The 13801-nt window shown below is 40.2% G+C and overlaps 1 protein-coding gene across 4 annotated transcripts in view; it reads left to right on the top strand.

Moving 5' to 3' along the window:
- The window catches only part of ptpn4a (protein tyrosine phosphatase non-receptor type 4a), a 307923-nt gene that overhangs the window by 194726 nt on the left and 99396 nt on the right, over positions 1-13801 (top strand). For all 4 annotated transcript variants that reach the window (XM_080199483.1, XM_080199485.1, XM_080199482.1 and 1 more), the window contains 2 exons: positions 10268-10440; positions 12623-12691. In XM_080199483.1, coding sequence (XP_080055609.1) covers positions 10268-10440; positions 12623-12691 — 242 coding nt within the window. The remainder of the gene's footprint in view (positions 1-10267; positions 10441-12622; positions 12692-13801) is intronic.

Genomic DNA, 13801 nt, shown 5'->3' with positions numbered 1-13801 from the left:
TCACCTCAAGCCTGCACTACAACCACCAAGATCTTCTTCCACCGTGAGTACCGAAGTAAAGTATTCATTGAGCACCTCTGCTATTTCTACTGGTTCTATACAAACTTTCCCACCATCACATTTTATAGGTTCTATTCCTTCACATCCCATCCTTTTACTCTTCTCATTTGTAGAACGCCTTAGGGGTTTCCTTAATCTTATCTGCCAAGGCCTTCTCATGACCCCTTCTGGCTCTCCTAATTTCCTTCTTAAGTTCCTTTCTACAAGCCATATACTCCTCTAGATCTCTAACATTACCTAGCTTCCTGAACCTTTTGTACGCTTTTCTTTCGTGCACCATGGTTCCTGTAACCTACCATAACCTCCCTGGCTCATTGGAACGTTGTGCGCAGCTCCAGATAAACATTCCTTGAAAATCTGCCACCTTACTTTGGTACATTTCCCTGAGAATACCTCCTTCCAATTTATGTCTAATTTCCTGCCTGATGGCTTCATATTTCCCCTTACTCCAGATAAACACTTTCCTAGCTTGCCTGATCCTATCCCTCTCCAATGCTAGTGTAAAGGAGATAGAGTTATGATCACTGTCCCCAAAATGCTCTCCCACTCAGATCCAACACCTGTCCAGGTTCATTACTCAATACCAGATAGAGTACAGCCTCTTCTCTTGTAGGCTTATCCACATACTGTGTCAGGAAACCCTCCTGAACACACCTAACAAACTCCTCCCCATCCAAACCCCTTACCCTAGGGATATTCCAATCAATATTTGGGAAATTAAAGTCTCCCATCACGACAACTCTTATTATTGCATCTTTCCAGGATCTGTTTCCCTATCTGCTCCTCAACAACCCTGTTACTATTGGGCAGCCTATAGAAAACACACAGTAAAGTTATTGACCCCTTCCTGTTCTGAACTCCTCCCAGAGACTCCATTGACAATCCCTCCATGGTGTCCACCTTCTTCACAGCCATGACACTACCCCTGATCAACAGTGCCACTCCCCCACCTCTTTTGCCTCCCTCCTTGTCCCTCCTGAAACCCGGCACTTGAAGTATCCAGTCCTATCCCTGAGACATCCAAGTCTCTGGCTACCACATCACATTTCCAAGCAGCAATCCACGCTCTAAGCTCATCCACTTTGTTCATCACGGTCCTAGCGTTAAAATAGGCACATTTCAAAGCTTCAGTCTGAGCACTCCCCTTCTGTCACCTGTCTATCCTCCCCCTTACACTGTCAACAGTCCCTCTATTTGCGAGCTAACCTCCTCGCTCCCAGTCACTTCATATCGATTCCCTCCCAGCAACCATTCTAGTTTAAAGTCTCCCCGGTAGCCTTACCCAACCTTCCTGCCAGGATATTGGTCCCCCTGGGATTCAAGTGCCACCTGTCTTTTTTGTACAGGTCGCTCCTGCCCCTAAAGAGGTCCCAATGATCCAGGAACCTGAATCCCTGCCCCCTGCTCCAATCCCTCAGCCACACATTCATCCTCCACCTCATTCCATTCTTGCTCTCACTTTCTCGTGGCACAGGCAGCAGTCCTGAGATTACTACCTTTGCGTTCCTCCTTCTCAACTGTCTACCTAACTCGCTATATTCTCTTTTCATAACCCCTTCCCTTTTCCTACCTATGTCAGCAGTTCCAATATGTACCTCAACCTCTGGCTCCTTTCCCTCCCACTTCAGGATTTTTGGGACACAACCAGAAACATCCCCGATCCCAGCACCAGGGAGGCAAACCACCATCCGAGGTTCCCGTCTGCCTCTGCAAAATTGCCTGTCCGACCTCCTCACTGTAGAATCCCCGATTAATACTGTCTTGCTCCTCCCTTCCTTACCCTTCTGAGCTACTGGGCTGGCCTCTGTGCCAGAGACACAGCCACTGCTGCTTCCACCAGGTGGGCTGCCCCCCACAACAGTACTCAGACAGCAGTACTTATTGTGAAGGGGCACATCCACCGGGGTGCTCTCTAGCACTTTGTCAAAATACTGGAATTCACTTCGTAATAGCGCTGTTGCACTTCAGACTTTAGCAGCTCATGAAGGCAGCTCACTACCACCACCTCAAGGGCAACTCAATGGGTAATAAATGCTGGCCTAGCCAGCGACGTCCACATCCCGTAACATTAATTTTAAAAACTTGAATAGAAATAACCTGGAACCATATGGGGAAAGGACACGGTAGTTGTACTCATTCATGATGCTCATTTGGAGAACAAACACAATTGACCAAATGGCTCCCTCTGCGTCATAACAATTTCTTTGCACATAAAACCATTTTCAGATTGCTTACCTGACATGCCACAGCTAACCGCATAGAACTGTGAGCAGTGAAGAAAGGGCACCATATGGCTCTCAGTACTGTGCATGAATTGAACCTATATAAAAGCTTTGGACAGAAAAAGACTAACTTGTGCACCTATCTTGTACCATGCAATTGTGATACCTATGCATCCATTTCAGAGATTCCTTACATCTTATGTGTCACAGTGTCCTAGGAAAAGCAAAAAGGCCAAATCAAAAATCCCAATTAACCAAAAAAAATTCCAAGAAAAGCACCTCTACCCCCTCTAAAATGATCAAAACTAATCTTGGATATCACATTGATCACTACTTGGTGATTTGATACTTATCTCTTATGTGATACAATTGCTGCCCCAACGATGAACTGAACAGCATTCACCACACAATTTGACAGCTTGTTCCATTGGCCTTGTATTCTATTCTCTGGCCAATGAAGGATCCTCTAATATCTGATCTGTTCCATCCCTTGTATAATTTACATGCACGACTCCTGATTCTCAACCTACCTAATTGACATAATTTGTCAGTGTATACTTTTTTCATAGACATCAGTCAAATCTCCCCTGAAAGATGCAAAGCTTGTCTGGAGACCAAACTCGTTCACTTTAATCGATAGAAGACCTCAGATTGATCATAGAACCAAAATGGAGCATAGATCCATGTGTTCAAGATACACTTAAAAGGAAGACCTTGCTATTTGATCATATGTCCTCACGAAAAATGAAGTTTAAATATCAATTATGGACTTCATATGCTGTCTTGTAAAAGATGTGGCCTTTAACTTTTCCTTTTCTGCTGTTGGTGTCGTTGATGTAACAGATCAGACACGGTATTGATGGATGGTGAAGAAATTATTTTAGAAACACACAGGAAGAATAAGTATGAAAATATTTGAGATACAAGACTACAGAAAACCACATTCAAGATACTTTATATATTTTAAGAAGTGTATCTGCTCAAATTAAAATTTGTATATTAGACTCCAGTTGACCCATCATGTCTGTGCAGGCTCAGATAAGAGTTATCTGGCCTAATCATGCTGTACAATCCTTGGGTTATAGCCCGGTAGGTCACAGTGCCTCAAGTGCATGACCAAGTTTTTTTTAAAGTGTGATCAATGTTTCAGCCTCTGCCATTGTTTGAGATGTCTGACAATCTGAGTGAAAAAGAATCTCCTCAACTCTCCTCTAAATCTTTTGTTAATTACCTTAAATCTGGCCCCTAGTTAATTTCCCTTCTCACAGAAATAAGCCCTTCCTATCTATTCTATCTAGCCCTTAGTAATTTTATACAGCTTGATTAAAGCTCCCTGCAAAGCATCCGGTTTAAAGTTTAAGTCACAAATAAGCCTTACATTAACACTGCATAAGAACATAAGAAATAGGAGCAGGAGTAGGCCATCTAGCCCTTCGAGCCTGCCCCGCCATTCAATAACATCATGGCTGATCTGTCGTGGCTCAGTTCCACATTCCCGCCCTCTCCCCATAACCCTTAATCCCCTCGCTTATCAAAAACCCATCAACCCGCGTCTTAAAAATATTTAGCGAGGCAGCCTCCACCACTTCAACGGGCAGAGAATTCCAGAGATTCACCACCCTTTGCGTGAAGAAGTTCCTCCTCAACTCCGTTCTAAACCGCCCCCCGTTTATCTTGAGGCTATGCCCCCTAGTCCTACTGTCCTTTCTGAGCAGGAAGAGTCTCTCCACCTCTATCCTATCCATCCCATTCATCAATGAAGTTAGTGTGAAATTCTCCAAGTTGCCACACTCCAGTGCCTGTTCAGGTGAATACACCTAACCAGCAAGCCTTTCAGACTGTGGGAGAAAACTGGAGCACCTGGAGGAAACACAGGGAGAATGTGCAAACTCCACACTGACAGTGACCCAAGCTGGGAATCAAACCCAGGTCTCTGGCGTTGTGAGGCAGTAATGCTAACCACAATGCCACCATGCCACACCAACATATTTGATCTTTCCACAGAACTTAAAATTTCTAGAATGTACACTACTGCCTCAGGTCTAACTGGTATTCTTTACAGCTGTAACATAAACTCTTTATTCAGACACTTTGCTGCAGCCTATAAAGGAAAGAATGTCATATGACTTCTCGCACCATCCAGTGTTCCTGTCCTGCTATTTTCAAGGATCTGTGAAAATGTTTCTCTACAGTTCTTAGCATCATACCATTTATTATTTATTCCTTTGCCTTGTTTGCCCTTCCCAACTCCATAGCCTCACATTCATCTGATGGATTCCTTTTGCCACTTTTCTACCCACCTGAAAGCTCAATGATATCTTCATGCAGTGAACAGTTTTTCCACAGCCATGCCCCATACTTGGGCCTAAATCATTGATACATATTGCAAAAAACAAGGGACGCAGCACTGATCCCTGTGAAATCCCACTGCTTTGCAGTCATGAAAACACCTATTAGCCAAAACCATTTGCTTCCTGCCACTTAGCAAATTTTGGATCCATCTTTCCACTTTCTTCATCTCAGAAAAGTCTAATAAATTAGTCAGACACAACCTTCCCTGTCATTTATTTATCCATACCTTTCTAAATGATTTATACTGTCCTTCAGAATTTTCTCATTTACAAGCACATCCCTTTCATTCATAGAATTTAGTGCTGCTTGTGTATGGTTGTATCTGCTACTTATGTTTAAAGGGTATCAAGAAACAGCTGAAAGCATTGCATACTGCAAAATCTAAGGGCTCTGACAACATTATGGCAAAAGTACTTTAGACTTGTGCTCCAGAATTAGCCACACACCTAATCAAACTGTTTCAGTACAGCTGCATCTATCCATCAGTATTGAAATTTAGTTATTTCCTGTCCACAAAAGCAGGATGAATACAACCCATCTCATCTGTCTACTCAGTCAACAGCAAGGTGATGAAAGTTGTCATTGATAGTGCTATTAAGTGGCAATAACCTGCTCACCAATGCTCGGTTTGGGTTCCAGAAAGGCAGTTCAGCTCCTGACCTCAGTCCAGCCATGGTCCAAACATGAGTACCTGCCCTTCACATCAAGGCAGCATTTGACCGAGTGTGGCATCCAAGAACCCTAGCAAAACTGAAGTCTCTGGGACTGTCCGCTGGCTGGAGTCATACCTAGAGCAAAAACGTAGTTTATTGAAATCAATCATCTCAGTTCCAGGCACCACTGCAGAGTTCTGCAGAGTAGTGTTCTGTAGCCCAAAACTCCTGCTTCATCAATAACCTCCCTTCCCTCCTCAGAAGTGAGAATGTTTGCTGATGATTGTGCTCAGCACCATTAGTGACTCAGATGGTGAAATAGGTTGGTTTGATAAGTGGCAAGTGTTGATCGTCTCCAATAAAAGAGAATCTAACCACCTTCCCCTCCTTGATATTGAATGTCTCTGAATTCCCCACCTCACAATTAATACTTGACCAAAAACTGAAATCGATCAACCATATAAATACTGTGGCTACAACAGCAGATAGAGGCTTGGAATCCTGTGACAAGTAGGCCCATTTCCCAAATCGTGACCACCAGCTATGAAGGCGCAAGTCAGAATGATTTGACTGGATTTATCATTTTCACATGTATCAGTACACAGTGAAAAGTATTGTTTCTTTCGCACCATACAGACAAAGCATACTATACGTAGAAGGAAAGGAGAGTGCAGAACGCAGTGTTACAGTTATGGCTAGGGTGCAGAGAAAGGTCAAGTTAATACAAGGTAGATCCATCCACAAGTCTGATGGCAGCAGGGAAGAAGCTGTCCTTGAGTCAGTTGGTATGTGTCCTCAGACTTCTGTATTTTTTTCCTGACAGAAGAAGGTGGAAAAGAGTACATCTGGGGTGTGTTGGGTTCTTGATTATGCCGACTGCTTTTCCGAGACAGCTGGGAGTGTAGACAGAGTCACTGAATGGGAGACTGGTTTGCATGATGGACTGGGCTTTGTTCACAACCCTTTATGGTTTTGTGATTTTGGACAGAGCAAGAGCCATACCAAACTGTTGTACAGCCAAAAAATGCCTTGAATGATGCATTTTTAAAAGTTGGTGACAGTCATAGCAGACGTGCCAAATTTAGTTAGCCTTCTGAGGAAGTAGAGGGGTTGATAGACTTTTACTATATCGTCAGCATGGAGGCTTATTGGTGATCTGGACACCTAGAAACATGAAGCTGTCATCCATTTGTTCCCTTTGATGTAGATAGGGGTCTGTCCTGAATGAGTGCAGCTTCAGCAGCACTCGAAGCTTGATACCATCTAGGACAAAGCAAACTGGTACTCACTGCAAGCAATCACTTCCTCTGCGACCAACACACAGTGGCAGCAGTGTGTAACGTGTACAAAGTGCACTGTAGCAACTTGTCAAAGTTCCTTCAGTAGAAAATTCCAGACTACCACCTCCAAGGACAAGGTCAGCAGATGCAGGGAACACCACCACTTGCGTATTCCACTTCAAGCCACACATCATCCTGACTTGGAATTATATTGTTTTTTTACTTCTGACAGCACTCTGGGTGTGCTTACAACAGATGTACTGCAGTAGTTCACAAAGCTGGCTCACCATCACCACCTTAATAGCAATTGGGGATGGGCAATAATGCCCATATCCTATTAATATTTTTAAAAATGTATTTTAGCAAGTTTGGGCAATCATGATGTGCATTAGCTGAAACTGTACCTGTTTTGTGCCCAATAAAATCCAAGACCATTTAATTGTTTTTTTTTATTTTCCAGCTAATTATTGATGTTACCAAAACAATAGTCATCATTGAGGCATTCAGGGCATGTCAGCTATAAAATGTGTTGTTTGCAAATATTTGATTGCAATCAATGTTGTGGATGGTTTTTAAGTATTTCAGTTTTTCTGGCCAAGTGTTATATTTGGTAATTAGAAAAAAATCATGACACTGCAAATTTTAGTCTTCAAGTAATTGTTTTACTAGATGGAATGAAAGCAATCTGAAAAAAAAACAACCTTCCCTGCTGATTGCAGTTCTTAAATACTTCTGGCAGCAATCAGTCTTGTTTGTTGCATTTATGAATTGGAGATAATTTTCCCTTTGGGCCCTGTATTACACGGTTGAGTAATAACACTCAAATGGAGATTCTCCACGTCTGCTCCAAATCTCAGGTTGGTAAATGATATTAGCTCTTTTGCCATTGCTGAGCTGCAGGACTGCCAAAAGGTTGTATGCAACAGGAAGACTAGAACTAAATTACATGAAACTTATGCAAAGATGCAATTTGTTAAGATCCACTTTATCTGGTCATATCACAGGTAGATTAGCAAATTCAACTGGATACAAATTATGGCTTTGGAAAAATAAACATGTTTCAAGCCTCAATGAGTCACTAGATGGCATTGAGCCTTAAAATCATTCAGTAGTAACCAAATTCTGGAAATAGCTTGCGAGTGAAATTTGTGCACATTTCATTGTGATGTGCAGAATGATGCATTAGGAAGCCTATAAATAGGAATAGCCACTTTAGAAGATAGATCAGTTGGTTTGTTTCTGCATGATGTTTGAACCTGTAAATGAGGTTTTGCTCTCCATTCTCAGAGCAAAATTTACAGCACAACTCAACTTCGTGCTGGAAATGATTTTGACCAATAACTCAGCATTCTTATTTTACAGCTAGAGCAGGTACCTGTCCAACACTAGTTATTTATGAAGTCATAATTAATATTGCAGATTTAATACAATCATCTGTTGATGGCTGTTGCATTTTGACAGAACATTAGTACTTTTGCTCTGATCTTTTGAAAAGCCTCAAATGAAATTTTATAGCTGCTTTCTGTGCTAATACTTCACACATCATTAGAAACATTTAAAATATGATCTTTTGCTATTAGAATGTTTTATGTATGACTATTATCAGTAATTGATTTGAAAGCACTCATGTCAGTGAAATGTCTGGTGCATGTCAATGTTTTTTCTAGTGAGGCCTTTTGTTTGCTTGGACTCTGTCATATGCTTTGTATACTGATATGAATTGGCAGGAATTGTAATGGGTCTTTTTGTAATTTGTTCTATACAAATGTATAGTCACAAGATCTATGCTGGTGATATGATTTAGCTTTGCAGAATTGTTTTTAAGGTGGTCCTTGGAGAGAAATTCAAAGCAACAAAATCATTTTCTTTATCTTATTTTTAAGAAAGCATTATTGACAAGATCAGACAAATTTAACATTTTAATGACTCTTGGACTTGGTGTAATAATACTATTTTGTACCTACAGTATTATATTAAATACTGAACAATCTTAAGCACATCCATGGATAAAATACATAATTTAGTTGCTCAAGCCATTTAATTTATTCAATACACATATCTGTGATTGTCATTTCAAAGGACCAAACATACTTGAGTGATTGTAGTATGCTGAAAGACTCAGCATCTGTCATGTCACTTCTTTAGGAGCTGTCTAGTGCTCTGAGGAGACAAGGGACAGAAAGCCAGTTGACATTTCCTGGTCATAAGGGGAATATATCAACTGAAATCTATCTTGTATGTCAAATATACATTCTGCCATTGGGAAGGGGTGGGAGGTTATCATCGATTAATCCCCAATCCTGGGGAGACATTGGCATAGCAGTATTGTCACTGGCCTAGTAATCCAGAGACCCAGGGTAATGCTCTGGGGGCCCAGGTTCAAATTCCACCATGGCAAATGGTGAAATTTGAATTCAATGAAAGTCTGGAATTAAATATCTGGTGATGGCCATGAAACCATTGTCAATTGTCATAAAAACCTATCTGGTTCACTAATGTCCTTCAGGGAAGGAAATTTGCCATCCTTACCTGGTCTGGCCTACACGTGACTCCAGATCCACAGCAATGTGGTTGACCCTTAAATGTCCTCCAGGATAGACAATAAATGCTGACCCAGCCAGTGATGCCCACGTCCTACAAATGAATTTTATTAAAAAGTTGCACTGTGTTCTCTTGAACTAAATGAAAGGGATACACAATGTTCTCTTCAACTAATATTAATTCCATTTCAGAAATAAAATGACACCTTTATGGGTGTTGGAACCTGGTTTAAAAAAAACAAGGTGTTGGAAACTCACAGCAGGTCCATCAGTATCCGGAAAAACAACAAATTAATGCATTGGCTGCATTTTGCTTTTAATTAGTTACAGCTATTGGTGGAAGCTAATAAATTTTAACTTTAAGAGAAAATAATTTATCTCAAAGGGAACTACAACGTCAACAGTCAATGGCCAGCACAAGACAAGACAAGGCAATGTTCTGCCACCATATCACTAATTCCTTTGTCCTTGTGTGCTAAGAAAATAGTCTTTGTATTTGCTGTAGAAAGGAAAAGAAGGGGAATCGTGGGCCAAGGGAGTAGTAATTGGAGTGGGAGGAGGCTTGTGTGAACACTGATGTGAATCAGTTAAGCTAACGAGCCTGTCCCTGTGCTGCTAATGCTGATTCTGATACTGCTTTTACATTGTTTTCATGGTGTACTGATATTGCTGATAAGTGCTAAAGTAAACTTGCCACAGTTACTATATATAATAAATCTTACCAGTAGCCTGAGCCAATCCCAGCACGTTTAGTTTTGGTTAGGTGGCTACTGCACAAGAGCATTACATTGGCTGCTGGTGATGCAAACACACACTAAGTGAATAAACCAGCTAATGTTGGGGGTTAAACCTTGCCCAGCATTGTAGTCAGAAGATTAGACAATATCAATGTACAGGTGTTTAGCATTCCACAAATTGATGCTTAACTGTAATAATTTTATGTAACTTGCTAAAATTTTCAAATAAATCCACAAATCTGCTTGAGACCTCAGAATACAATTTTTAAAACATAGAATCATTTATTCCTCCACATTATTGACTGGGACCCTCTTAAAGAAAATTAGACAAGTCTGCCTTTTTGACATACTAACCAAACTGAACAGATTCTAAAGAAATACTTGTACTTAGTCAATTAACCTTCTCAACTTTTTCTCTATCAGCATGACTCGAGAGAAACATTACTAGGGTTTAATATGGGGAACTACCGAGCTTGTAAGAATTTGTGGAAGGCTTGTGTGGAGCATCATACATTCTTCCGGCTAGAGAGACCAGTACCTCCACAGAAGAACTTTTTTGCACATTACTTTACATTGGGTTCAAAGTTCCGATACTGGTAGGTGCTAAAGATTTATCACTTATTAGTTATCAGCATAGCCATTAAAGGTATATAGTAAAGTGGTATGATTTCAGCTTTTCATAGGACCATTGAAACTTCAGTGGATTGTGCCTAGACTGGCTCGTTTTTAGTCCCCCAACCCTGCCCTGTATCGTAGAATCAGATTTCCTATAGGGCAAAAAAAGGCCATTTGTCCCATGGAGCTTCTACTGATGACATACTTACCCAGGCTCTATTCCTGTAACCCCATGAATTTAAGCTGATTTCCCTACGCTAAGGGGCAATTGAGAATGGCCTGTCAACCTAACCTGCACACCTTTGGGAGGAAACTGGAGCACGTAGAGAAAGCCCATGCAGACACTGGGAGAACATGCAAACTCCACATGGACAATTACCCAAGGCCAGAATTGAACCCTGATCCCTGGTGCTGAGGCAGCAGTGCTAATCACTGTGCTACCTTACGGCCCTGTAAGTTTGTCATCCTCAGGTACATATCTGACTCCCTTTTAAAATTATTTATTGAAATAGCTTCACTGCCAGTAGGTGGAGTATTCCAGGTTGTTGCTTGAGACTTTTTTCCAGTGATTTTTGAATTCACAACCTTTGAGTCTTGACTTGCCAGAGGGAATATTTTTCCCTGTTTACTTTCTCAAAACCTATTATCTCAAACTTGTCTTTGATCACCTCTTTTCCAAAAAGAATGATCCTACTTTCCAGTCTCTCATAATTGAAATACCTCAACACTGATAACAACCTGGTAAGGCCTTTCCATATTTCCTGAATTATGGTGCTCAGAATTGTCAACAATAATCCAGTGAGGTCTAATTATTGATTTACAAAGTCTACATGATCTCTTTGCTTTTATAGTCAACTCAGAACCAAAATAACCTGTAATTAAAAACCAAGTAACCTTGTCACCTTTAATGATTTCTGTGTATGGACACCAATGTCTCAGCTCACTACACTTTTCAAAATCTTGCCATTTTTAATATAGTGCCATATTAGTTCCCCCCAAATGGAATTTCACACTTCCCTTCATTGGACTGAATCTACTATGCTTCTGCACATTTCACCAAGCTAAGTCATTTTCAATTCTGTAACTATCCTCATCAAAACTTTTCCAGTTTTTTTTAAATCTACAGACTTTATAATGCTGCTACTTACACTCAAGTCTAGTAGATTTATAACAATTTAATAGAACATCACTGAAAGCCACCTATCAGTCTGGAAAAAATCCATCCACCAGCACCTTTTGCATCCTGTCGCTACAAAATAGGCTCACTATCCTCTTAATACCATGAACATCCTTCTACTTAGTAAGCTTCTTTTGTGATATTTTCTCAAATGCCTTCTAAAAGTCCATATATACATTTGCTGCACTACTTTGATCAGCATTGTTAACTTATGAAATAATTCAACGAAAGCTGGCAATTTAGCATGACTAGTCCACCAAACCTGCACATCTTTGGAATGTGGGAGGAAATCAGAGCACCTGGAGGAAACCCATGCAGACACAGGGAGAATGTGTAAACTCCAACACAGTGACGTGAGGCTGGAATTGACCCCTGGTCCCTGGTACTGAGGCAGCAGTGTCAGCCACTGTACTGCCTTTATATTAAATATAAGTTGAAGTTGTCCAAACCAGTAAAAATAAAAAATGTTTTAAAAAAGTAATGAAAGATTGAGGGGTTTTGCTGGCTAAAATGATACAGAAGTTGTTAACATTTGGAAATGTCAAGGCAGTTTTATTTTTAAAATCGAGATGTGCTTGATCTACATTCTGCTCCATACAGTAGGAAGCTAACGTTTATCTAGTATTGTTTCCAGGTTAGTGCTTGAGCTTTCAAATACTTGTCAGTTTACAAAAATCTTCATAAATTTTTACCACAATTTAATTGCACTGTACAATTCAAATGTTAGATCAAAACATACAGTTTTGTTGAGGAGGCAGATGAATGTGAAAGGCCAAGATACCACCATTTAATAGTAACTGTATTCCTTAAGTTATGCATACTCTTGGCTTAAATGTAAACTGTTTAGAAGTAGACATTGTAAAATTGCTAAGTGTATCATGCATATTCTTCTTTCTCAAATTACAATGAAATTGGAAAATTAGGACTAGTACACTTTAAAGTGATTTCAATATATTTAAAATTTTGAATTTGCTCTTCGTTTGCAGTGGGAGGACAGAGGTCCAGTCTGTGCAATATGGAAAAGAGAAAGCAAACAAAGACAGGGTATTTGCTAGGTAAGGTGTATTGTTTATTATAATAGGAAGTATCATAAAAGAATAATAATGTTGATTAAATATTGTCATTATACAGGAGCAATTTAAAATATGTAGCTATTATCTCAAAATTGGAATAATGTATTTTTGTGAAATCTTTAGATGGATTTGTTTATTCCACGTGGTAAAATAATAATGTAGTCAGTTGTCATACTGCTTTCATTGTGGACTTTGTTAGCAGAAATGCGATGGTTCAGGATCCTCTAAGTACCTTTCTAAATGGAGCTACAAGTTCCTCATTATAAAATTTTCTGAAACAATAAGAGTGGGATTAAAAACTGAGAACTCAATTTTGGTGGACACCTTATTTAAGGAAGGATGTCGCCCTAGCGAGAGAGTACAAAGGAGATTTACTAGATTGATACCAGGAGTGGGGAATTTTAGACACAAAGAAAGATCAGATAAATTGGGCTTATTCTCCTTGGAACAGAGAAAATTAAGAGGTAATCTTATTGAGGTGTTCTAAACTATAAATGATTTTGACCGGGTAAAGAGGATATCCTGTTTCCATTAGTTGGTATGTCAGCAGTTAGGAGTCACAGTTTCAAAATGGTCAGCAAGAGAGCTAGGAGTGAAATGAGGAGAAACTAGAGAGTTGATGGAATTTTAATGCACTGCCTGGGACAGTGGTGGATGCAGATTTTGTAGGAGGTTTCAAAAAAGAGCTGAGAAAATGATGAAGTTAGGCTACAGAGATAGGACTGGAGAATGGGACTTGTTGGGTAACCCTTTTGGGAGCTGGTGCAGACATGATGGGCCAAATATCAACCTCCTGTGTTGTAAAATTCTATGAATGATAAAAAATATGAAAGTTGAATTGATTCTGTTAGATTTGAAATATAAGAATGGAGATGACCGTCTATTTGGTGTGTGTTCAGTACCTCTGAGAAGTGCAAAGAAAACTGAGAAAGAGGATTGGGGAAAAGGCCAGTGCTTTTTTGATGAAAAGGTCAAGGAACTTCCAGCAAAGCAGCAGAGGGCTTGTGCAGCAGTGGACCACTAACCCAGAGATGGCACGCACATATGTCTCCAGATGATCCCTGCAAGGTGCTGGAAGTTTGAAACAAAACC

This window comes from Carcharhinus amblyrhynchos, chromosome 11, assembly GCF_965287045.1.
Source record: "Carcharhinus amblyrhynchos chromosome 11, sCarAmb.v2.hapA, whole genome shotgun sequence".
In the NCBI taxonomy this organism is placed as follows: Eukaryota; Metazoa; Chordata; class Chondrichthyes; order Carcharhiniformes; family Carcharhinidae; genus Carcharhinus; species Carcharhinus amblyrhynchos.
The sequence above is the reverse complement of the archived record's forward strand: the minus strand, read 5'-3'. Positions and strand labels throughout refer to the sequence as shown.